Source organism: Aspergillus neoniger (assembly GCF_003184625.1).
Source record: "Aspergillus neoniger CBS 115656 unplaced genomic scaffold BO87scaffold_4, whole genome shotgun sequence".
Lineage (NCBI taxonomy): Eukaryota > Fungi > Ascomycota > Eurotiomycetes > Eurotiales > Aspergillaceae > Aspergillus > Aspergillus neoniger.
The window spans coordinates 1,237,610-1,259,525 of NW_020291132.1; the positions used below are offsets into that span (position 1 = coordinate 1,237,610).

Here is a 21,916-nt window from a genome sequence, read left to right on the forward strand (position 1 = left end):
TCCACTCCGCTCTGCTACTTTCTGTCATTCTTTGTTTCTAGATCTTCTTGTGGGAGTTGTTTCTTTCTGCGTGGTCCAGGTGACCAGAGGTCACGGCTCTGTTTAGCGGACTTGAACGAAATCGCGAGCGGAATCGTTGCATTGCCCATTCGCCCGCGTCTACTCCGTCTGTTGGTTGTGCTAGCGCTTCGTATGACTTCCGGAAGCTTGCCCGCCCTTTTGGAAGCAGTTCTGAGCAACTCGCCGACTGCTCCCCCTCCATTCGGTCGCAGATGATACGATGGGCGTCGACCCTCTCTCCCCTATTGCGCCCGTGCGCTTACGGGCGCTGCTGCTACCCATTGGCAAGATAAAGCGCTCGAGGTTCTTGAGCTTCGCCGCAAGGCTTCAAGCCGAAAATGTTGTCCGCTTGAGTGATATCAGTCCTGATGCGCGACCCAATCGAAGTATGCTAGCACTCATTATTCCATTTCTGCAGCAGGATAGACTTGGTATCGACATAATGGGTACAGTGGTTGACTGATTCTCGACATAGACATGTTCTCCCCGCTCGCCTTCCCTACCGGCATGATACTTTACGACTTGTCCTACTCCGTGCCTCCAACATCTCACCTAGATCTCTTCCCTTTCGAGATATACCGAGAACCCCTGGTCATCATCGCAATCGCAGACGGTGCAGAACTTGGCGAGAATGTGAAGAAGAGTGAGACGGCATCTGCGGCAGATCAGCCGCCCACTCCGGGCGAGCTGGAGCAACTTCGACAGGAACTCGAAACACTCAAGGAGAGCAATCCGAGAGCACTAGTATATCAGCTCCTTATCTTCGACTATGAAGGGGTGAATAAGCTCACGAATGGCCCTGGGGACGTTTCCTGGATCCCACGACCTCAGGCGTCGAAGGCCACTACAATGAAGACAGTCCTGTGTGATATTACGTCTCTCCTGCTTTCGGAGCTAGACGAGTTCGCGAAGACTATTCAAAGCATACCTTCCATCGAGTCACCGAAGGCGTCATCCTGGGGGCCCCATCGCGGCCCTGACATTCGCCCGCGGCCGACAGACAGGCTCTTTCACCGGATGACGCTGCCTACACATCTCCCATCCAACCCCAATGGCGCATCTGAATCTCCCTTGAGCTCCAAACAAGGATCGCCTGCGCCTAGCGACCATGAGACTCCTACAACTTTCGATGAGATCACCCGATCGATACAATTGGCCAACCGATCCAACTCACTGGGCAAAATACATTCGCTGCCATCGTCTAAGGAGCATAGCCGGGACCGTCTGTCTGTGAGCGGTATGAGCGCAACTGATCGGACCAAGAACCGGATCAAGGGACGCTCAGGTGTTGTTGTTGGGAACCTGTTCCTTCTCGCCGGCAGATGGCCAGATGCTTTGAAAGAGCTGGTTGAAGCTGCGTCTAGTGCTAGAGCAAGCAGTGACTACGTGTGGCATGCGAAAGCACTCGAGTCCATCCTTCTTTGTCTATTGATGGTCGCTTGGGCTGGAATGGACTTTCAGGTACGCATCACCTGATGCTCAAGGTCGGTATGATATGACTAACTGGTGGCAGATCCCTCCTGTATGCTACCCTGTCGCCGATAAGTCCTCAAAGCTATCATACAGCAGTAGCCTTGACACGAGTCTGTCTTCTCCTGGAAACCGTATTATTTCGCTTCAGAACCTTTCCAACCTATTGCCTGACCTGGCGAACAATATCCTGAATCTCTATAACCGTGCCGCCAACATTACGGATGAACCTCTGCCTCAACTTGTTTACTCCGAAACAGTAATCCGTTTGGCAAGATTATTAGCGGCAGCTCGTATTCGCGACGGTGCCTTGGACGACGTTGCTCTGAAGCATATAGTCATGAACGAGTCCCTTCCACCTTTGCACCGGCCAGAACGGCCTCGTGGTCTCAACATACTTCGGAAATCCGACATTGGTAATTTTCTTTTCCGCGCCCTGCCTCTTTCTCCTAGCTCAGACTTGCCGGCCACGGACGCCATACCTATTATTGTTGGCGTAGTCTCCGTTCTGAACGTGCTCGATTTACCGCGGAAGAAAGCCTTTATCCTAAGAGAACTTTTGTCCATCATGGTCCCAACGCTTGTCCAAGCCCGGAAGATTGGCGCAGCAGAAGTGGGCGTTCATCCTGCTGCTGGCTTGGCATCTCTCAGTGACACGGCTTTTGATATCAATGCCCTTGATCTGGGGCCGGGGAACATGGAGGAGAGCATGCGCTCGCTTCTTGCCACTATAGGTGACATCTATGGTGTCCAGCCATCTTCGTTCTACGAATGGGAGAAGAGACGATCTTCCACTGCGAGTGGGCAAGATGCCTTGCCCGACTATGATTCGATAACTGCTATTGTCGAACGGGCTTTTCGGCACGCCGTTCTGGATGGCTACGGTGATCTCAACCTGAAAATTGATGTTCTCAAAGCGTGCATTAGTTCTTGCGAAGCGCTCCCAGATTTTACCGGCGTCCTTCGTTTCACAGTAGAACTCCTGCAGACCATCAGAGGAGACTTGATGCTTGGATCTAACTACCAGCCACCGTACCTACCTCGCGACGAACAGATCCGACTTCTGAATAATATCAAGAGGACTGTCGGTGCAGCCAACAAATTGGGCGCTTCTGGGCTTGAGGCAGGGTACTGGGATGATTTTCTCATCCGTGGCGTTCAATTGCTTTCTCTTCCAGATCCCAGACGACCAGTTCGCCGCTCAAAGCCTGACTTGGATGCCGTTACAGCTGATCGCGAAAAGCCCACAAAAGACCCTTTTCTGTACAATCCTTTCTCCAAAGCAAGTAATAAGGCTGCTGAATCATTAATGGTTGCCGGTGAATACGCAGCATTCCAAGTCACACTTCAGAACCCTTACGAGTTCGATTTGGAGATCGAAAAACTCACCCTCGACAGCGAAGGTGTACCTCTAGAAGCCGTGGCAGAGTGGATCCTAATTCCTCCGCTATGCTTGCAAGACATCACAGTCTATGGCAAAGCTACTGGAGAGGGTGCACTCAAGGTTACCGGCTGCATAGTGAAAGTCCGACACTGCAGAGAGCGCAGGTTCCCGATATTCCAAAATCCCTGGAAGCCGGAAGCCGAATGGAAATTCAAACGCACTGGGCTTGCGGCCAAGAGGCCTTCTGTGGAGCGCCCACTTTCGTGGAGCTCAACAACCTCAAGAAATGGCAAACAACTTCCCAAGAAAGGCCCAGACACATCAGTGTGCGAGGTCAAGGTCATTGGCCAACAACCATCATTGGTGATTGAGTCCCTGTCCCTATCCCAATCCGCGCTGATGGTGCTGGAGGGTGAGTTGAGCTCATTCAACATTACACTCCGGAACACATCGCCTTGTCCTCTTGATTTCATCCTTTTCACCTTCCAGGATTCGACAACAAGACAAGTGCAGTCGGCCCTGAGCAATAAAGACTTACTGCCCGTCGAAATTTACGAGCTGGAACTAAACTTAACCAGACCAGCGTTGCGGTGGCGCCGAGAAGGTTTAAATCCCGAGGACCACTCTATTCCAGCAGGCCAAAGTGCCACGTTCACCATCGATGTTGTCGGAAAACCAGGTCTACAGGACACCACCGTGCAGATCGACTACTCGTGTATTGGATCCTCGCAGGAAGGCTTACCTGATGTGTTCTATACCCGCCAGTTGTTCGTCCCATTGACTGCCACGGTCAATGCCAGCATAGAGGTCGCTCGCTGTGACATTCTGCCACTCAGCAGCGACTTTGCATGGTGGAACAACCCTGAGGCGGAAGCAGAACCTGACCAAATCAGCACCAACATTCTACCGCCATCCGCGAATGGTGATCCGTTCTCACCTGTGCTTTCCCACCTCGCCAGGGGTGGATACGGACCTGATCACTGTATTCTTCTTCTTGATCTTCGCAATGCTTGGCCTAACGCCTTGTCGGTCACCTTACATGTGGGCGAAAAGGCAGTGGAATCCGACATGGAATGGCCTCCAGAACCGCCCCAGAATGGGGAGGGCCAATACACTGTTCACGGGGAGCTCCAGCCAGGCCAGATGTCACGGTTCGTTCTTGTCCTCCCTCGAGCCTATCTCGACAATCCTCATGCATCTATCCCGATACTTAACACCGGTGTCAAGCGGCAGTTTGTCGTAAGTGCCAACAAGCTTACCTTCGAAGCCGAGGCTGCGACACGCGAAGCATTCTGGTACCGGGAAGAGATTCTCCAGCGAGTCTGCGGGTTCTGGAAAGAGAAAGCAGGCGTCCGTGAAGGAATAGTCGACCTGCGCAACCTTCGCTTGAACGCGCGCATGGTTGACTTCTTCCGGTTAGAAGACGTCGGCGTGACATACTCTCTGGAGCCCGCTTTTCCCAGCGACACAAAGAGCGTGGTACAGACAGGACGCTCAAAATACGACGTCCAAACCGACGACATGCTCAACCTCACCGTCACCGTCCTCAATCGTTCCTCTCGGCCCGTCCACCCTCTACTCCGCCTCCAGCCCAGCCTCCGCCACCAACCCAGCAACATCGCATTAGATCTGTCGCGACGCCTGGCATGGACCGGGATGCTCCAACAAGTCCTCCCCATCCTGCATAGCGGCGAAAGCACTACGGCCACCGTTGGCGTCACCGTTCTCTGCCGAGGAGAGTACGAATTCGGCGCAACCGTCGAGGAACTACGGTTGTTGAAGCCGGTAACGGAGTCCGAGGACGAGTCTTCCAATCCCGCACAGGCGCAGGCAGCTTTCCATGATGACGAAGGAATCATCACGGATACTTTTGGGGCAGATGTGGCCAAGAAACGACGAATATGGCACGCCAAGGAGACTTGCGTTATGAACGCTCATGACTGAAACGCTTCTCATACAACTTTAGTGGTGAGAGTAGAGGAAGTGGGGAGGATCTGTTCATTTCAGCAAGCAATTTTCTTTTTTTTGTCCATATTCGTTGCATTCTCTGCCACGGGAAACAACTATCTTAATCACGACGTAAATGCAGACATAGAGAGAGAGGGCGCGCGCCCCTTGTGTATATGTATAGTTCAAATGTTGTTTTTTTCCATTTTCTGCATTCTCTTTCTTTACTATTCCGACAATCTTCCTTTTTATGGGAATGCATATACGACAACGGATGAATCATGTATCATGTAGGGAGTTAATTGTGCGTCACATTGTGTTTTCCCCTTCTTTGCATTTTTGTTTACGCGAAGAATTCCCTGTTTGATAGCCTGGTGTGTACTTACAGGAAAGAGCGTCGTTATTGTAGTCATGTATTGTGTCGCTCAATAGAATGAACTATTAACTATGCACGCGTCTTGGCCGGATTGACTGGAGGTACCATGTACGAAGTATACTCTGTTCAAGTAGCTCGAGGCAGAAGTAGCTTCATTTCTTGTATTTGCAAAGTCACAATAGTGGTCTGCGGAGCGAACTGTTGTGATAGACATAAAATTGGCTAACAGCTAAAATTTCAGGATATATTATAATGATAAAAAAAAAAAGCTACAGATACACAGAAGCAAAAGTCGAGGCTAATGTCCGACTGCCCTCTGAAGCCGACCAGCGGCGGACGAGGGGGCGGGCTCAGGCCAGCCGCTCACTGCATCATCGACTTCCTCAAGGAAGCTTGTGCTATTGTGAATGGAGGTACCTCCTAAGACGACTCTTACTCCAGGTGAGCTAGCATTGACTTGGGCGACCATTTTCGCTTCCTCGTACGTCGCTCCGCCCACCATGAAGATAATGATATCTTGGGGCTTGTCTCGTGTATGGCCCCCGCCTTCGAGGAACGGGTATTGCAGCTCCTTCAGGCGGCCCTTGATCAGATTCTGTAGAGTGGCTTCCAGGCGAGGCGAGTGCTGCGTGTAGACGTTTTCGACGCCCTTCAGACCCTTGAACCGGTCTCGGGCCCCGGAGAAGAGGGAGGTGGACTCGAAGAGGTCGGAAAAGCCACCCGCGACCGGCGGGGCTTGCAAGGAGTGGTGATAGGCAAGTAGTTTGGGGATGATGTTGACTTTGTATGATGGGACGTTGCCGGCGGTGACGAGGAGATCGAGCAGGATCGGGAGTGCATTGTTAGGTTGCTTCTCGTAGCGGATGGCGTACAGAGCAACCAAGCGCAGCTTATTCTCTGCGGGAACGCTAGGTAGTTGGATGATCCGTTGTAGGTTCTGCACAAGAGACAGTGTCAATAGCTGGTCTGCTGCAAGCTCCATTCCCGGAGAGAGAAGAAGGTCACATACCTTGAGGTCATTGGCGTGGTTGTCATTGCAAGCCAAGCTCTGCTCCAACTCACTGACGTCGAGCAGGTCATCCTCACCCACGCGCCGACTCAGCTCCCCAACCAGCGTGACGTGTTTACTCACATTGCCCGATAGTTTACGAAATTCGGGGTAGTCCTCTACGAAGCGCTTCATGTCTGCGATGGACTCGATGTTCATCGTGTTCTGCGTCTTGACCTGATACTGCTCGACATACTCTTTGATGTTCTGACCCAGATCACCAAAGTTCTGGTACATGTTCTTCTTAAAGAACGGATCCTGATCCTGGGAAAGGACGATTTCACGCAATTCCGGCCGAATCTCCGGCACGTCCCGGAGGTCCACGCGCCCATTGTGAATGCCCATCAACTCATGCACCATCGCTTGGTAGGTCCACTGGGTCAGTAGCGGAGTGATCGGGTCGTCTCTGCGGTCCAGAATCAGTAGGATCGGGGGTGTATCGGTCTTGCGGAAATTGAAGAGCTGCTCTTCCTGCGTCACTTGATAGCGGACCTCTGTGGCCAGCTTCTTCGCCAGCAGACTGTTCTTTTCGTAACGGATCAACGGGTTCTTCTTCAGCGCCAACAACATGGCAATGACCCCCTCAGTGGCTCTCTGTAAGGCATCCGCATTCCACAGATCTGGCGACTGGCTCCACAAGCGCTGCTGTGGGAAGCCCAAGTTCAGGGAGCAGAGGTCGGGATTGATCACGAGGAAGTCGGCAAAGTGTTCCTGCACCACGCGAACTACCTCGTGGGAATCGGCTTCCGCGAGTCGTTCGAGGGAGGATTTGCGAATGATGTTGGTGAGGTAGATGTAGTATTCTCCGTATTTGGGCTCGCGGAGCTCGTCGATAAGGAATTGGATGGAGGTGGGGGAAGGGCGCACGAAACAAAGGCAGCGGAGGTGTCGCATACGTTCGCGAGCGGCGTTGTCAAGCCGATCGATGAGGTAGACTTCATGGTTCAACAGAGCGGACTGGGTGATGGCGGTGGACACAATAGGTACCTGGAAGGGGTGGATTAGCGCACAGCTTCCACGGGGATCAATGAGAGAAGCGCAAGTCCCACTGTCTCACTGTCGAGAAGTAATATCTTCATCTTAGCCGATGAGGAGCTGGAAGAGCCCGGCGCCGAAGGGTCCCCCGCGGTGACCATCTTGGAGATGTATCCCGACACCGCCGCGACGACATCCATATTGAATGAGGGGGTGTGTGGAGAGAGGGGTAAGAAAAAGGAAGGAAGAGGGAAAAGTTGTGGTCTAGCAGATCTGTGGAGATTGTTCTAGACTTTCAAGATCGACAATGGAGATGATACATCAGCATCAAAAATGTGGTTGATCAGAGGAACGTGAGTTGACTGGGGAAGGCGGATGGAATGGTTGAGGAGAGACACGCAGGTGATCGGAGAGCTGCCATGTGATATCAGACCGTTGAGATACCTACCCTTAACCTTTTCTTCTTCGTCTTCCCGCCCGCCCTATTTTTTGTTTTTCCCCTTTGCTTCTCTCCAGCTCTTCAACCACTTTTTCTCTGGGCTCGATGTCGTGCCGACACAGCTAATAATCGGCCTTGGTGTTTAAGCTTTTCTTTTCTTTCTATTGACCGTCCTTTGCGGCGATTCGCGTCCACGATGTTACCATTCATCAATCAAAGTATGTTGGAAACCTTCCGTCGCAGCACTGGAAAATGCGCGCCACTCCTCCCCGCGTGAAGATCATGCTAACGGCCTCTCTTTTTAGTCTTCGAGTATCCAGCCAATGCGACTGGAGCTTCGGTTGATGAGCGTATGCCTCTCCCTCCCCGTCCTGACCCTCGTTCGTCCCCAAATCAGTCCCTCACCGCTGAACAGTGAAGCTCATTGCGTCATTCCTCCTCTCGTATCCCCTCGCCGGTCTGTTGAAGAGAATCCCCGACGCTCAACCCTGGAAGAAGAATGCCTTCATTATTTCCGTCTCCTTGTTCTATCTCGTCGGCCTCTTTGACCTATGGGATGGCCTTCGCACCTTATTCTATAGCGCCGCCGGTACCTATTTGATCGCCTACTACATTGATGGATCGTTGATGCCCTGGATTGGCTTCATCTTCTTGATGGGCCACATGTCCATCAGCCACATCTACCGCCAAATTGTCAACGACCCTCAGGCGATTGATATCACCGGGGCCCAGATGGTCCTTGTCATGAAGCTTACGTCTTTCTGTTGGAACGTGCATGATGGTCGACTTCCCCAAACGCAGCTCTCGGATCCTCAAAAGTATGCCGCGATTACGCAGTTCCCGACTATCCTGGACTACACCGGCTACGTACTATTTTTCCCAGCTCTTTTCGGTGGTCCATCCTTCGAATACGTCGACTACCGTCGCTGGCTCGACACTACTCTTTTCGAGGTCCCCCCGGGTACCGACCCGTCGAAGGTGCCCCCGACCCGGAAGAAGCGCAAGATTCCTCGCAGTGGAACTCCTGCCACGAAGAAGGCCCTGGTTGGACTGGGATGGATTCTGGCATTCCTGCAGCTGGGATCTTACTACAATCAGGAAACCCTCCTGAGTCCTAGATACATGGGCTACTCTTTCCCTCGACGAGTCTGGATCATGCACATGGTCGGGCTAACCGCACGCCTCAAGTACTACGGCGTCTGGTCCCTGACGGAAGGTGCTTGTATCCTGTCTGGCATGGGGTACAATGGGTTCGATCCCAAGTCCGGCAAGGTCTTCTGGAACCGATTGGAGAATATCGATCCTTGGGGTCTTGAGACAGCGCAAAACTCCCACGGATATTTGGGCAGCTGGAACAAGAACACCAACCATTGGCTGCGAAACTACGTCTACTTGCGCGTCACCCCCAGAGGGAAGAAGCCGGGCTTCCGTGCCAGTCTGGCCACGTTTACGACCAGCGCTTTCTGGCATGGTTTCTATCCGGGATACTATCTGACCTTCATCCTTGGGTCGTTCATCCAGACCGGGGCCAAGAGTGAGTTCACCTAGTCAACCCATCCGTTCCTTGAGCTCTCACACTGACAATGCGCAGATTTCCGTCGTTATGTGCGTCCGTTCTTCCTCACTCCGGACGGAAGCAAACCCACACCCTACAAGCGTTACTATGACATTATGAGCTGGTTCGCGACTCAGGTCACTCTGTCCTTCACGGTAATGCCCTTCATCTTCCTCGGGTTCAGCGCCTCTATCAGCGTCTGGCGGAGCGTCTACTTCTACGGAATCGTCGGCAACATCCTCAGCATTGCCTTCTTTGCCAGCCCCGCCAAGGGCATTCTCATCCAGAAACTCAAAGCCCGCAACCGGCCTCATGTCACACGCTCAACCAGCTCCGACAACCTGCAACAGCCGACACTGGGTCTACCAAGTGACGCTGTCCAGGCCTTTGACGAAGCCGTGCAGGAGATTCGGGGTGAGATCGAAGCCAGGCGCAGACGCGGCAGTGCCGTTACCATGCCGAGTGGAGAGGAACTGAAAGCAGTTGTGGAAAACAAGATCGGCCGCAAGCTCACATGATTGTTTTGATCCTGTGACTTCCCATGTGACCCCCCAAAGAAAAAGGGTCTTAAGATCTCAGGTCTCAGGACCTACTACCGGTCTGGCTTACAGCCAATTAATTCGACACGTGTGAACGAGGATGACTGACGGGGTTGACGATAGAATGTATATTAGACTGTTTGGCTGCTCCAAAGCGGCTGCGTGTTTTCTCACTCGTTGTTTATGCTCCTTTGAATGAGTGACATCCTTATGATTCATTCTTATTATATTATTTATGCTTCTTTGGCGCTGATGCACCTTTTCGTTTTGTTCGTGCTTATATGCTAATGAAGCCTCCGACAACAAGCGTAACCAGCAAGATTTACTTTCTTTTGCATAGTTGAAGCCAGGGGAAATATTTCAACAATATCGTGTTTTCTTAGCTCTGTCGGTTCTAGCAGGATGCTGGTACCTGTCTCAAAGGGATAATAATCATTTGTTTCGAGTTGAATATGAATTCGATTTTGAACAGTCATCACAATCAAATAAAGTGGGAACGAATTGATGCTCAACTAGGATGGTCAGGCTGATTTACAATGGGTGCAAAGAGAGTATATGAGTATAATATCATATATTGTTTTATTTTTGGTCAAGAGCAGCCACGCAGAGCGCGACAACCACTTGTATATATACTGTGATAATGTTGGTCACGGTGTCATAAGTAAAACATGCATCCATAAGTAGTACATGGGGGAGAAGTGAAGATATAGGAAAATAAGGAGAAAAAAAAAAAGAAAAGAAAAAGGAAAATGACATATATCCATGCAATGTCGTGAACCCTTGATTAAATCCGTCGCCTCACGCTCCCAGATTGAACCACCCCATTGTTCACCAAATAATGGTCCAAGGGCGGGCTAAAATAGAGTCCAGAACACCAGGTGGAATATAAGGCACAAAAGAAAAGAACATTAGAAGCATTACGTCGTCCAATCGTGTCGAGTGTTTTGAGAAAGGTAAACAAACCAAGCAGCCGCAGGGGAAAATAGAGATGCGGCGGTATCAAGCGCGCAAGGGTATGTGGGGGATGTAGCATGCAAAAGAAGAAGGGGGGTATAATTGGAGGAATCGAGTCCGAACGGTGAAAGCAAAGATCGATCCAATCGAGGAGAGGAGCCGGCATAGCCGGCGAGAGAGGGCGTGAATAAGGGGGAAATGGTAGTACAAGCAATAATCGTGGAGGTCATGGACAGAAGAGCACAGCTAGACACGGACATGCTGACGCTATAGAAGCCAGATGTACCGGTCTAGAAGCCGACTGTGGTACCCACAACAGCCAAGGTGACCTGCGAAAGTATGAGCATCGAATAGTCAACGGAAACTGAAGAGAGGGAACATACAACAATGGTGATAATCACCAACCCCAAAGGGTTCATCCAACGGTTGAGGTTTCTCCACCACCGAGCGTTTTCGTGTCGCCGTGTCTCCAGATCGAACAATCGCATTCGAAGCGTCATTTCGAGCTGTGACTCGACGTCGGCTTCCGGAATAGCGTCCGGTTTCGTCGGTAAGGGGAGGAATGACGCAATTAACCAGGCTAGTGTACACAGTCAGTTGACATGTCAGGCGACTATCACGGGGCACAATGGCGGCATACCGAGAGGAAACACAAATCCAACACAGAACGACCACACTTGGATATTTCTTCGCCCAAGGAGTGGTTCCGTTCTTGAATCCAGCGACGGTGCACCCCAGGTACCTCTTCTCGGATTAACAGCGCGCCGGTCGGGAAATAGATGAGGGGACCAGCTATGTCGAAGTCGATTGCGGGATGGTTCCCGGGTCTGTGATTCGGGATCCCTTACCCAGTGGTTCCGTGGATCGCGCGGGTCAGGTTTCCACCTCAGAGTTTCTCGCATTTCGCTGCCAAACGTCCTCGTCCTCGTCCGGCTTGTGGCGGTCGGTAACCGGTTCAGAGCGTTTGTGTGGGAGGTTGAGGCGCGCGCAGATGGTGGCCGACTGGGTTCCGCGCCAGATAAGACAGAATCCTCAGCTTGCTCGCCAGCGCCATAGTACATCTTGGCCCAGTTTGGCAGAAAGTGGAAGGAAAAGCTTCCACTGGTGGGAGGCCGCATGTTGCTCCGCATGCTGCTCTGTCTTGACTCCGACGAGACACTACAGGGAACCGCCGGGTTTGTGGGACGCGCTGGCAAGCTCGAAAGATTGTCCATCCGCTCATCACCGTCCGAATCGCTCACTAACCACATCGAAGACGACGTGGGTCTTTGACGGACTAGCGCCGCAGAAGGCCGTTTAGGATCCATCTGGCTGTTGACAGAGTCAGCGGCCGGAGAAATGCTTCTAGAGTCACATTCGGCGGACCACATGGAAGGAACTGTTGACAGGTGAGTTCTGAAACGCTCCGAAGAAAAGTCCGTGGTGGGTTCTTGTGGGTTCTGATCCGATGCATCTTCTTCCGAATGTGACACGTCAACTCTAGAGCTTGACGAAGATGGCGCCTGGATGGTCGGGTATTGGATGAATACGCCGCTGTCAACGATGGCTTGAATGTCGGATGGCGGCCCGCTACGCGACGACGAGGTGATAGAGCGAGAGTGACTCCGTTCGCGAGCTTGTGTTGAATTGGACCGCACGGAAGGCACCCGATATGGAGGGTTAGAGCGGACCGATTGCGAACGCGAGCGCGAGCTGGAGTGTTCTGAAGACGATCCATGCGTCCACTGAGCGGCTCCAATGTACCGGATCACTGTTCCCAGGGAGTTTAGCGAGGACAAGGAATTCGAGCGGGTGATCGAGGCCGAATTCGAGGATGCACCCAGAGGAACGAAGTTCAGACTTGAGCTGTCGAGCGCGACGAAATTTGGACTGGAAGGCGGCCCAATTGGCACTACATTGGGGCTGGAGTTGCTCGAAGCCAGAGTCTCGGGGCCCGAGGGAACGCGTGACGGCGTCTGCGATACGACGGTTTTGATCGTTGGGACGGCTCTGGGCAGGCTGTTGGGCTCCTCATCTGAGTACGCGGCGACGGAACCTTGATCCGATTTCTGATCGGTCGGCTTGGATTCGTGAAGGACCGGCTCCGGAAAGGAAGACTTGCTGGAGGACGGATCGTCTTCCCAGACCTGCGACGGGGTGTTGGCGGCATCGAACGTTGAAGACAAGTCCCAGGGATCGCTAACCGACTGGTCGATCAAACTGCTATCACCGAGGTGGCTGAGTTCCGTGGAGGTATTCCCGTGATAGTGATCCGGCGCTTCATCGACATGGAAGCGGGAGTCCGGAATGAAATCTTGGCCTTTCCCAGGACGCGGTAAAAGGATCTGCTCCGGCTTTGTCGGGTAAGGCGTGGAGGTGTACACGTCGGGCTCTTGCTGATCGTTGTACTTTTCGCTGACGGCTCGCAAGGATGAAGGCGGGGAGTTCTCATTCGTATGGGAAGGGGTGCGCTCATGAAGAGCTCTCCGTTTGGGAGAGTTCGTGGTAGGTGCAGCTGAGCGCATGTTGGGAGTATTAGTTCATTATCAGTCAGTAGACACCAAGATTAAGGCTTGTAGAAAGATGGGGGTTCCCCAGAAGGACCTGAGGGAACAAAACAAAAAAGAGATCTCGAAAAGCGGCTAAGCAAAGGAGCACCCCCGCTCTATAAGGCACTTCGGAGGGGAAGAAGTGGAGGAGAGAGGAGGGGGGGGGGGGGGGGGGAAGAAATCTAGAAGAACACAAGATTCAAGGCGATGAGAATGATCATCGACGACTGCTCGGTTTGGGAAATGAGAGTAAAAAGCAACAGCGGCAACAACAATGACCACTACCACCGAGGGGGGCACGTCTCAGGGCGAGAGAGCAATGGCCGCCGAGGGTGAACCGGGGAAGAGTAACAGTGCCCAGTCGGTGTTTGTTGTGGTGATAGTGTAGTTGTTTGTTTGCTGTCTAGAATTTTATGATGCAATAAAGAATGTCTCGACACAAAAACGACGGGAAGAGAGCGGATAACGCTGTCCAACGGGCACACGAAGCCAAAGAGAGTGAGTGGATCCGACCGAGAAAAAAATGCCAGTAGGTTAAGATTAGCGAGTCATGTCGACCGGCGGGACAGGTTCGCAACCAAAGAACGGATTACTACGGAGTAGTAGATAGTAGTAAAGAAGAAAAAGAGCGTCTAACCCGAGACCAGAAAAGCACCGCAAACCAGTTCCAAAAGAGCGACGAAAAGACACAAACGAGTGGAAGCAAAGGGATCCTCCACCTGAAACGACGAGCCCGGGCGTAGTAATATTTAAAGGAACAACCCCCGGGACATCGGCCCTCCTCCCACTTTAGACCAGCCAGTTGTGCAGCGGCGGTGTGAACGGCCAGTCAATGGTTCCAATGGACGATGGACGATCCAGGGGCGCTGCAGGCTGCATGCTTTAGAGCACCACTTTGAAACCGCACGATTGGCGGATAAGGAATGGTCCTGCAGCTCGTCGCTTGTCCACCTGCATTGGGGAAAGACGCCCGCCTCCCAATTCGCCTGGTTAAGTTAAACGGGGATCGCGGGATGGCCGCCAGGAGGGTCTGGAACTAGTCTTGTAAGCTCTGCTAAACTGTCTTGGGAACTCCAGAACGCTTTCCTCGTCATCCTCCTTCAAGACATCGTAGAGTCATAGGCCCCCCCCCGATCGCCAATCAGCTCTAATAATATAATATGTCTCTTCATAATAAAATGATGTCCACGGAACACGAAAATTGTGCTGATTCAATAATGCCCTTCCCCTTCCCATGGTTTCATTATCCGTCGTGCTTTGTCTCCGGTGGCAGTGGTGGTGTTGCTCTAATAATATCCTCGGGCAGAGAAATTAGGACCAACTCAGACTAAAAAGAATTCGGTGATTGTTCCGGAGAGCAAGCAGGCAGGCTCTTTTCGATCCTCAGCCCACAAGGAGACACAAACATCATCCTCCCCTAACCTACACACATGCAGGAACAAGAAAGATGAGCACGTAGTAGGTTGGTTGGGACGCAACTCCCCACGGCTGAAATGCAAGGTCTCGCCGTCGTACATAATAGGTGCAGCGCATGTGCCGCAGGCACGATTACTTTTCCACCCACCTGTATGTACCTACAAAAATTCAGGTACCAGTTAGTCTAGTACTCGTCACATTTGGGGTATCCTTTCCATCGGTCCCACGAGGCACCCATTCCGATTGTGACCAGTCCAACCAGTGGAGTGCGAGGCCTCGAGGAGAAGACGACAGGAACCGGCGATCGAGATCCACTGAGATGATGTGGCTGAGGGGTCACGGTAGGCCGGCCATTCCAGAAGGTCTTATTGGCAGTGGAGAGGGGAATTTTGGTCCTTTTGTCACGGTCAAAGCCCAATGATAGGGGCCAATTGAGAGAAAACCTGAAAAGCAGAGAAGAGCTAAGGATCAACCCAGTTCCTAAGGTTGCCAACTCATCCCAAGTGGAGTCTCTGTCAAGCCGGTTTGGATTAGCGAGATGAGCTACCATACTTGCTTAATATTAAATCACTTTGCCCAAGGGGTGACGGTAGGTGGTGGGGGAAACAAGAATTGCCCGTTTTATGGCCTCAAGACATGGCTGACACGGGTGGAATCTTCCAAAGTACTAATAGAAACCCTGAACCCATGGTTCGTGAAGGGAGAGAAATGGGGGTTTCATCTCCGCTCCGCCCACCGGATCCAAAGATCGAAGCGGGAACGGCCAGCAGAAGCTCTGGGACCTGGGTTCAAATCAATTAATCCATCCTCGAACCGGGCGGGAGCTTCGGTGGAGGGAAAAAATAATAAAAGGGGAGAAATCCGTCCGATCCCGAGATTCCCACTTGCCGCCCGTGACCGCTTAATTCTTGCCTGGGGATTCAGGCACTGCTGACTCTTCTGCTCCCTACTATCCACGCGTGCTGCAATCAAATTCAGTGACGACGGAGGTGTAATTCCGACAGGACGGTCATAAAATAGACTGCTTTGCCGATCGATCTACGTACATATTTCGAGGCGATGCAGGCTCCCCTATATCTATCTTTGCATCGGCACGCTTCGTGGTTTACTCCGGTTCGTGTTCACCCCCACTGTTGGCCGTAGATGTATCGTACAGCAGCTCTGCACAGCACGAGCGTCATCAACGCGTCGGGAGTAAATCCCACGGCTTCTCTATATTACCACCATGTCTGGAATAAGTTGCCGGCTTGCTGTGGCTTGCTGGTCATCTATATGAAGGGCCGGTTCGTGTGCCACCAATAGCTCGGTACGCACACGAGAGCGATGATGCAAAGGTTCTAGAGCGCTATCCGTCCTCCAGCCGCAATATGGAACCCTAAGGATAGAAACATTTCCCCTACAATGGCTCTCCTTTTTCCATTTACCCCTAAATGGACGGACTAGTTAGAGGAGCTGCCATCCGAACAAGCGATGATTCACACTGGAAAAAGGAGGCCAGTTTCCTCATAGAGGTCCTTCCGTGCCGAGGGTGGCTGATCCAGAAACCGAGCCTTCATAAACTGAGTCAGAAAATAGAATCTGCTCGTGATTCTCTTGATCAATCTGGAAAGTCACGCGGAGTACTCCGTGAGTGGAGCCCCGTAGGTACTTACTCAGTTGGAATGTCTAGGCCGCCTTGTTAAATTCTTCAGGGCGTGATTCCGTGGAACAGGTGTTCATGAATACGTGGGCCATGAGATTCACGATCCCGCGTCTAAAGAAAGGGTCTGGTCCAGTAAAAGCAGATGGGATCGAGACGGGAAGCTCTATCTAGATCCAATCTTGGCGATGCGGACGGGAATTCCAGTACATGCGGTGGGTGGATGGCGAGTCGGAGCTTGAGAATCAACGAGACTACGGCAAGTCTCCGAGCCCGACGGATGGGTGCGAGATTCTAGATACTACTAAAGTCTCTAGGCACAACGGGTACCTGCCGAGCCTGCAATCCCTTGAACTTAAGACGATAGAGACCTCATCGTTATTGGTCGCATTCTTTCTTCTCTCGTCATGATCTTCCGCAAGGTGATCTGATATCATAGCTAGAACTGGTGTTGTTAGAGTACATAGCCAGCAATTTGGCTCTGATGATGGTGCCCTAGTCCAACCAGCTACTTACGAGTTCTTTTCCAATCCGAGCTTCTCAAATCCGCCAATGTGTACACTTTTTCCGACTCAATGATTCTAGTTTTGTCAATAGATGTGATCTCAATGTCATAGGCACTCTGCGGCCATGGCCGTACAAGAAGATCATCACGACTTCATAGGGAAGCACAAGAAATTCACCCAGAAGCAGCTCTGTTATTTCGGGCGTTAAGCGTGTTCTTCAAGCTCATTATCTACATTCGCAGGGCGACGTGCAAGACCAGTCCATCAATAGTATGAAAGTGTCCCCGATCGGAATGCACATTTATTATTGCTTCTTCACTGGAGTTGGTCATGTGTGGAATACTGGGATGCTTACTAGTACTCATACCTAGAATGCATGTTCATGATATTGGTAGTAGTTGAGTAATATCATTGGTGAGTCCCAATGATTCAGTCTCTTCTTCAGTGTCACTACAGTACCAAGTAGCTGTGGATATATATTCCCGCAGGAAACTTACCTATAACTAGTACCAGTAGTAGATTCGCCTCTAGTAGTAGCCGTGCGATGATCGAACAATTCTAGAGATTATTACTACTAACTAGTACTAATCTTACGTGACGCTCATCGAAAAGCTACAACAGGGTTGTTTAATCTATGCTGTAACTTCCTGACAGTCTCATGTATCTACCAATGTTGCTTGTTTGCTGACACTATTCCCTATCGGGCGATGCCGATCCGCCGATATGACTTCAGCCATCCGATCAAGAAATCTTGACGGAGATTCCACCACTGCCAGCTCTCCAACCCACCAATCCACGCCAGTCAATGGCGCAACACTCCTATCCCACGGCATAATGATTATACGACCAACATGCAATCCCTACTACGATTTCGATTGAGCCCGACACGGTCGGCGCTCTCACACCCAGCCCGATGGAACTGCGCATCTCGTCCGATTTCACGACCGACCGGTATTCCTTCTCGTTATGCGACAACCTCCGCAGCTGCGACATCAATCTCCAGGAAACTCGATCTGTTGGCCCTGGATAGAAAGTGGCAGGAAAAATGGCACACAGATTCATTGAAGCCGCCCTCCAAGGCATCGGCCGACGGAGATGCAAAACCCAAATCATACATCCTGTCAATGTTCCCCTACCCGTCGGGGACGTTGCACATGGGTCATCTGCGCGTGTACACGATTTCCGATGTGCTGGCTAGGTTTTACCGGATGCGCGGACATGAGGTCCTCCATCCAATGGGTTGGGATGCGTTTGGCCTGCCGGCGGAGAATGCGGCGATTGAACGGGGGATAGACCCTGCGGAATGGACGGAGTCGAATATAACAAAGATGAAAGAGCAATTACGAAGTATCTCAACCTCTTTCGATTGGGACCGGGTATGTGTATTGGATGTGCGGCCTACATGACTACCAGCTTTGCTGACATGTTGGTGGTCTAAAACGCAGGAACTAGCAACGTGCGCACCCGAGTTCTACGAACATACCCAGCGGATATTCCTTATGCTATACGAGAAGGGCCTTGCGTACCAGGCTGAAGCGCTGGTCAATTATGACCCGGTTGATAAGACGGTGCTGGCTAATGAGCAGGTGGGTGTTTTCGCATGGATGACACAGGAATAAGAAGGCTCACTCTTGATGCAGGTCGATGCCAATGGCTTCTCTTGGCGCTCGGGAGCAAAGGTCGAGAAGCTGAAGCTGAAGCAATGGTTCTTCCGTATCACGGATTTCAAGGAAATGCTTTTGAAGGATCTCGACTCTTTGGCGGGCGGCTGGCCGGAGCGGGTCCTTTCCATGCAGCGGAACTGGCTTGGAAAATCGCAGGGTGCCAAGATAAAGTTCCCTGTGACTGTCAATGGCAATAATGGCACAGACATCGATATTGATGTTTTCACCACGCGACCTGATACTCTTTACGGAGTCGAGTACCTCGCCCTTTCTCTGGATCATCCTATTGTCCTAGAGGCTGCGGAGAAGGATCCGGAACTGCGCAAATTCCTGGATACTGCCGCGTCGCTTCCGCCTGACTCCAAGGCTGGCTACAAACTATCCAGCGTCACTGCTTCTCACCCTCTGCATGTTATTGACAAGGAGAGTCCCCATGTCGCCCGTCAGCTGCCCGTATTCACAGCACCATACGTCCTTAGTGACTACGGCGAGGGCGCAGTGATGGGAGTCCCAGGCCATGACGCCAGAGACCTTGCATTCTTCAGGGATAATGTGAACCCCGATTCCATCCCCGTTGTCGTTGGACCCAAAGGGGAAGCCGGGGCAGATGGTGGTGACGCGAGCATTGTTCCCTCCGCGGATGCGAAGGCCTTTACGCAAGAGGGGTATCTGAACTCCTTGTGCTGGAAGTATGAGGGTCTCCACTCTAGCGAGGCCAAAAAGCAGATTGTCACCGATCTGAAACAGGTCGGACGCGGCGACTTTGTCGAACAATGGAGGCTTAGAGACTGGTTGATCAGCCGACAGCGCTACTGGGGGGCTCCCATCCCTATCATCCACTGCGGTGATTGCGGCCCTGTACCTGTGCCAGATGACCAGCTCCCTGTCAAGTTGCCCAAGATTGAAGGGGACTGGCTGAAGGGCAAGAGAGGCAACCCTCTCGAGTCATCCCATGAGTGGGTGAACACGAAATGTCCGAGCTGTGGCGGGCCTGCTAAGCGGGATACCGACACTATGGACACCTTCGTCGACTCTTCATGGTACTTCCTCCGGTTCTTGGACCCGAAGAACAAGGCACAGCCATTTTCGCCGTCAGCGGCACGCCCGGTCGATGTCTACATTGGCGGTGTTGAGCATGCGATCTTGCACCTGCTTTACGCCCGATTCATCTACAAGTTCCTCTCCCAATCCGAATTGTTCCCGGAAATCGCCCGAGCTGGAAATGTCGCGACGCCGTTTGAACCATTCAAGACTCTCCTCTCCCAAGGTATGGTCCACGGCAAGACGTATTCGGAGCCGTCTACGGGGAGATTCCTGCTCCCCTCCGAAGTGGATCTTTCCAGCCCCGACAAGCCACTGATCAAGGGCACCCAGATCACGCCCAATGTGTCCTTTGAGAAGATGTCCAAGAGCAAGCACAACGGAGTCGATCCGACCGGCTGTGCATTGAAATACGGCGCCGATACCACTCGCGCCCATGTCCTTTTCTCGGCTCCGGTCAGTGAGGTGCTCGAATGGGACGAAACGAAGATCGTGGGCATTGAGCGCTGGTTTGGTCGACTCTGGAAGTTGGTGAACGATGCGCAGCAGAGCCTGGCTTCGTCCTCGTTTACACTGCAGCCAGCCGACTTGGAGGCCTCCTCCGGCCACGCGACCGGCTTGCCCAGCTCTCTACAGGATCTGAGCGACAGCGATGCGGATGCTGTGCTTGCCACCCACCGCACCATTTCCTCCGTCACCAGCTGTATTGAGAAAAATCCATACGGGCTGAACACTGTTATCTCCGACCTGACCAAGTTGACCAACTCGTTGTCATCGTCGACGCCCACTTCGCCGCAGGTCCTCTACCTATCTATTTCTTCCCTGCTCCGGCTGCTTTCGCCGATCGCGCCCGCGCTGGCGTCCGAGTGTTGGGAGATCCTCAATGGTCCCGTGACTGCGGGGAAGCCATCCACCACCACCAATGTCCCCGCCATCCTTGACTGTCCCTGGCCAACGCCTCTGCTGAAGCCCGAGGAGGCCGACATTCTGTCTGCCCGCGGTGGCCAAGTGGTCGCCGTCCAGATCAATGGCAAGTTGCGATTTACAATCACGATCCCTCGGCGTCTTTCCCCCACGACCGCGCCCGAACCTAGCGGCACGGTCACGGAGGAACAAGACTGGATTATCAATCGGATCTTGGAGACGGACGAAGGACAATTCTGGCTGCGAAAGAAGAACGATTGGGAGAAGCGTAGACGGGTGATTGTCGTCAAGGGCGGCAAGTTGGTCAATGTGGTGTTTTAGCGCTCAGGGCCCTACAGTGCTCTGGAATTTCGGGCTGTTGTAAAGAAAATTAATCCTCCCCTGGGGGAGCGCGCATGTAACTATAGACCCATGCATGTATATTAGACGAAAGGCAACAAGGCCAACAACAATAAAGTAACCATCTCCTCTGAGACACTGACGATCGCGACAATATTTGACAGGCCTAACCCGCGAAGCCATTCAACCAGTCAGTGTGTATATGCGCATAGTTGGTACCTTGGCCAACAAAAAAAGCTTTTTGGAAATTGGGAGGCCGTTCGCCCGCCCGATGATAGGCGCGCATTTCCTATTTTTCGATCAGTCAAGCTCCGTGAGGCCGGAAGCCGTGGCTAAACTACCCAACAACTGGTAGTATTTTCCTACCCCTCAAAAGTTGGGGCCAACGAGGGTTCCATCGCGTGATGTGGCCGGAAAGGCGATGCGCCGTTCCAGAGTGAGGAGGTGGTGGAGCCGGGCTTCCCCTCATAGACGCGCCTCCCCCAAGGTAGTGGTGGTGGTGATGTATTTCTGACACTTGACAACACTTGACAGGTGGATCTGGCTCTGCCTTGTCTTCCTTCCATCTTGTTGTGATGGCATTGTTCACGGTCGCACAGGGGCTCCCATGGTCCGGCTGAAACACGGGAATCGCTCGGTGCTTAGATTTCAAGTTGTTCCAAGATGGAAGCAACTTTTTGGGGGGTGCGGACGGACGGGCGGGTTTATCTGCGGAGAGACGAGCTTTTGAGAGGAAGTCGCATGAGTCGAATTTTGGTCCCCTCATGTCATTTTCTCTCTCAATTTGGACAGATTAGAGAGACCTGGCTAGACTGAGATAGATAGATCACGCTATCAACGGCACCTGGGGTTCCGAGACTCGTGTGTCGTAGCAGCAGCAAGCAGCAATTCGACTTAGTCTCCCAGTCGGTGGGATGGATGGCCATGCCGGTTCCTATTAGTTTGTCTGTTTGGCTGTTCCCAATTGAGATGAGGGGTTACCCCTCATGCAGCTTTGCCACTAGTCTGAATATGGGCTAATGGAGATGCAGAGATAACCCCTCGTGAGGGGGAGTAACAGCTATCCCAATCGGGAAAAGAAGTCAGCAGAAGCAGTAATTCTGTCCGCAGAC

General features: G+C 52.3%; 6 protein-coding genes across 6 annotated transcripts; 3 read left to right on the top strand and 3 right to left on the bottom strand.

Moving 5' to 3' along the window:
• Positions 1-2: 2 nt before the first annotated feature.
• On the top strand, positions 3-5,247 carry BO87DRAFT_327117 (TRAPPII-specific subunit TRS120). Its single transcript, XM_025620170.1, has 3 exons — positions 3-446; positions 536-1,521; positions 1,574-5,247. Exons 1-3 carry the CDS (start codon positions 281-283, stop codon positions 4,856-4,858), a joined length of 4,437 nt encoding a protein of 1,478 aa, XP_025483943.1. The 5' UTR covers positions 3-280; the 3' UTR covers positions 4,859-5,247.
• Positions 5,248-5,411: 164 nt separating this feature from the next.
• Positions 5,412-7,634, bottom strand: BO87DRAFT_373324 (Sec1 family protein). Its single transcript, XM_025622517.1, has 2 exons — positions 6,247-7,634; positions 5,412-6,174 (listed from the first exon to the last, which is right to left on the bottom strand). Exons 1-2 carry the CDS (start codon positions 7,177-7,179, stop codon positions 5,536-5,538), a joined length of 1,572 nt encoding a protein of 523 aa, XP_025483944.1. The 5' UTR covers positions 7,180-7,634; the 3' UTR covers positions 5,412-5,535.
• Positions 7,635-7,740: 106 nt separating this feature from the next.
• On the top strand, positions 7,741-9,925 carry BO87DRAFT_168683 (lysophospholipid acyltransferase). The gene is made up of 4 exons (XM_025618315.1): positions 7,741-7,917; positions 8,005-8,049; positions 8,115-9,233; positions 9,291-9,925. The coding sequence occupies exons 1-4, from the start codon at positions 7,896-7,898 to the stop codon at positions 9,770-9,772; spliced, it is 1,668 nt and encodes a 555-aa protein (XP_025483945.1). The 5' UTR covers positions 7,741-7,895; the 3' UTR covers positions 9,773-9,925.
• A 728-nt stretch (positions 9,926-10,653) lies between these two features.
• On the bottom strand, positions 10,654-13,435 carry BO87DRAFT_168719 (putative serine-rich protein). Its single transcript, XM_025618316.1, has 3 exons — positions 11,388-13,435; positions 11,131-11,327; positions 10,654-11,076 (listed from the first exon to the last, which is right to left on the bottom strand). The coding sequence occupies exons 1-3, from the start codon at positions 13,249-13,251 to the stop codon at positions 11,038-11,040; spliced, it is 2,100 nt and encodes a 699-aa protein (XP_025483946.1). The 5' UTR covers positions 13,252-13,435; the 3' UTR covers positions 10,654-11,037.
• A 4,174-nt stretch (positions 13,436-17,609) lies between these two features.
• On the top strand, positions 17,610-20,922 carry BO87DRAFT_373327 (leucine--tRNA ligase NAM2). Its single transcript, XM_025622518.1, has 3 exons — positions 17,610-18,212; positions 18,282-18,422; positions 18,477-20,922. Exons 1-3 carry the CDS (start codon positions 17,961-17,963, stop codon positions 20,784-20,786), a joined length of 2,703 nt encoding a protein of 900 aa, XP_025483947.1. The 5' UTR covers positions 17,610-17,960; the 3' UTR covers positions 20,787-20,922.
• Positions 20,887-21,704, bottom strand: BO87DRAFT_168792 (uncharacterized protein). The gene is made up of 2 exons (XM_025618317.1): positions 21,146-21,704; positions 20,887-21,093 (listed from the first exon to the last, which is right to left on the bottom strand). The coding sequence occupies exons 1-2, from the start codon at positions 21,568-21,570 to the stop codon at positions 20,988-20,990; spliced, it is 531 nt and encodes a 176-aa protein (XP_025483948.1). The 5' UTR covers positions 21,571-21,704; the 3' UTR covers positions 20,887-20,987.
• Between the last annotated feature and the right edge of the window lie 212 nt (positions 21,705-21,916).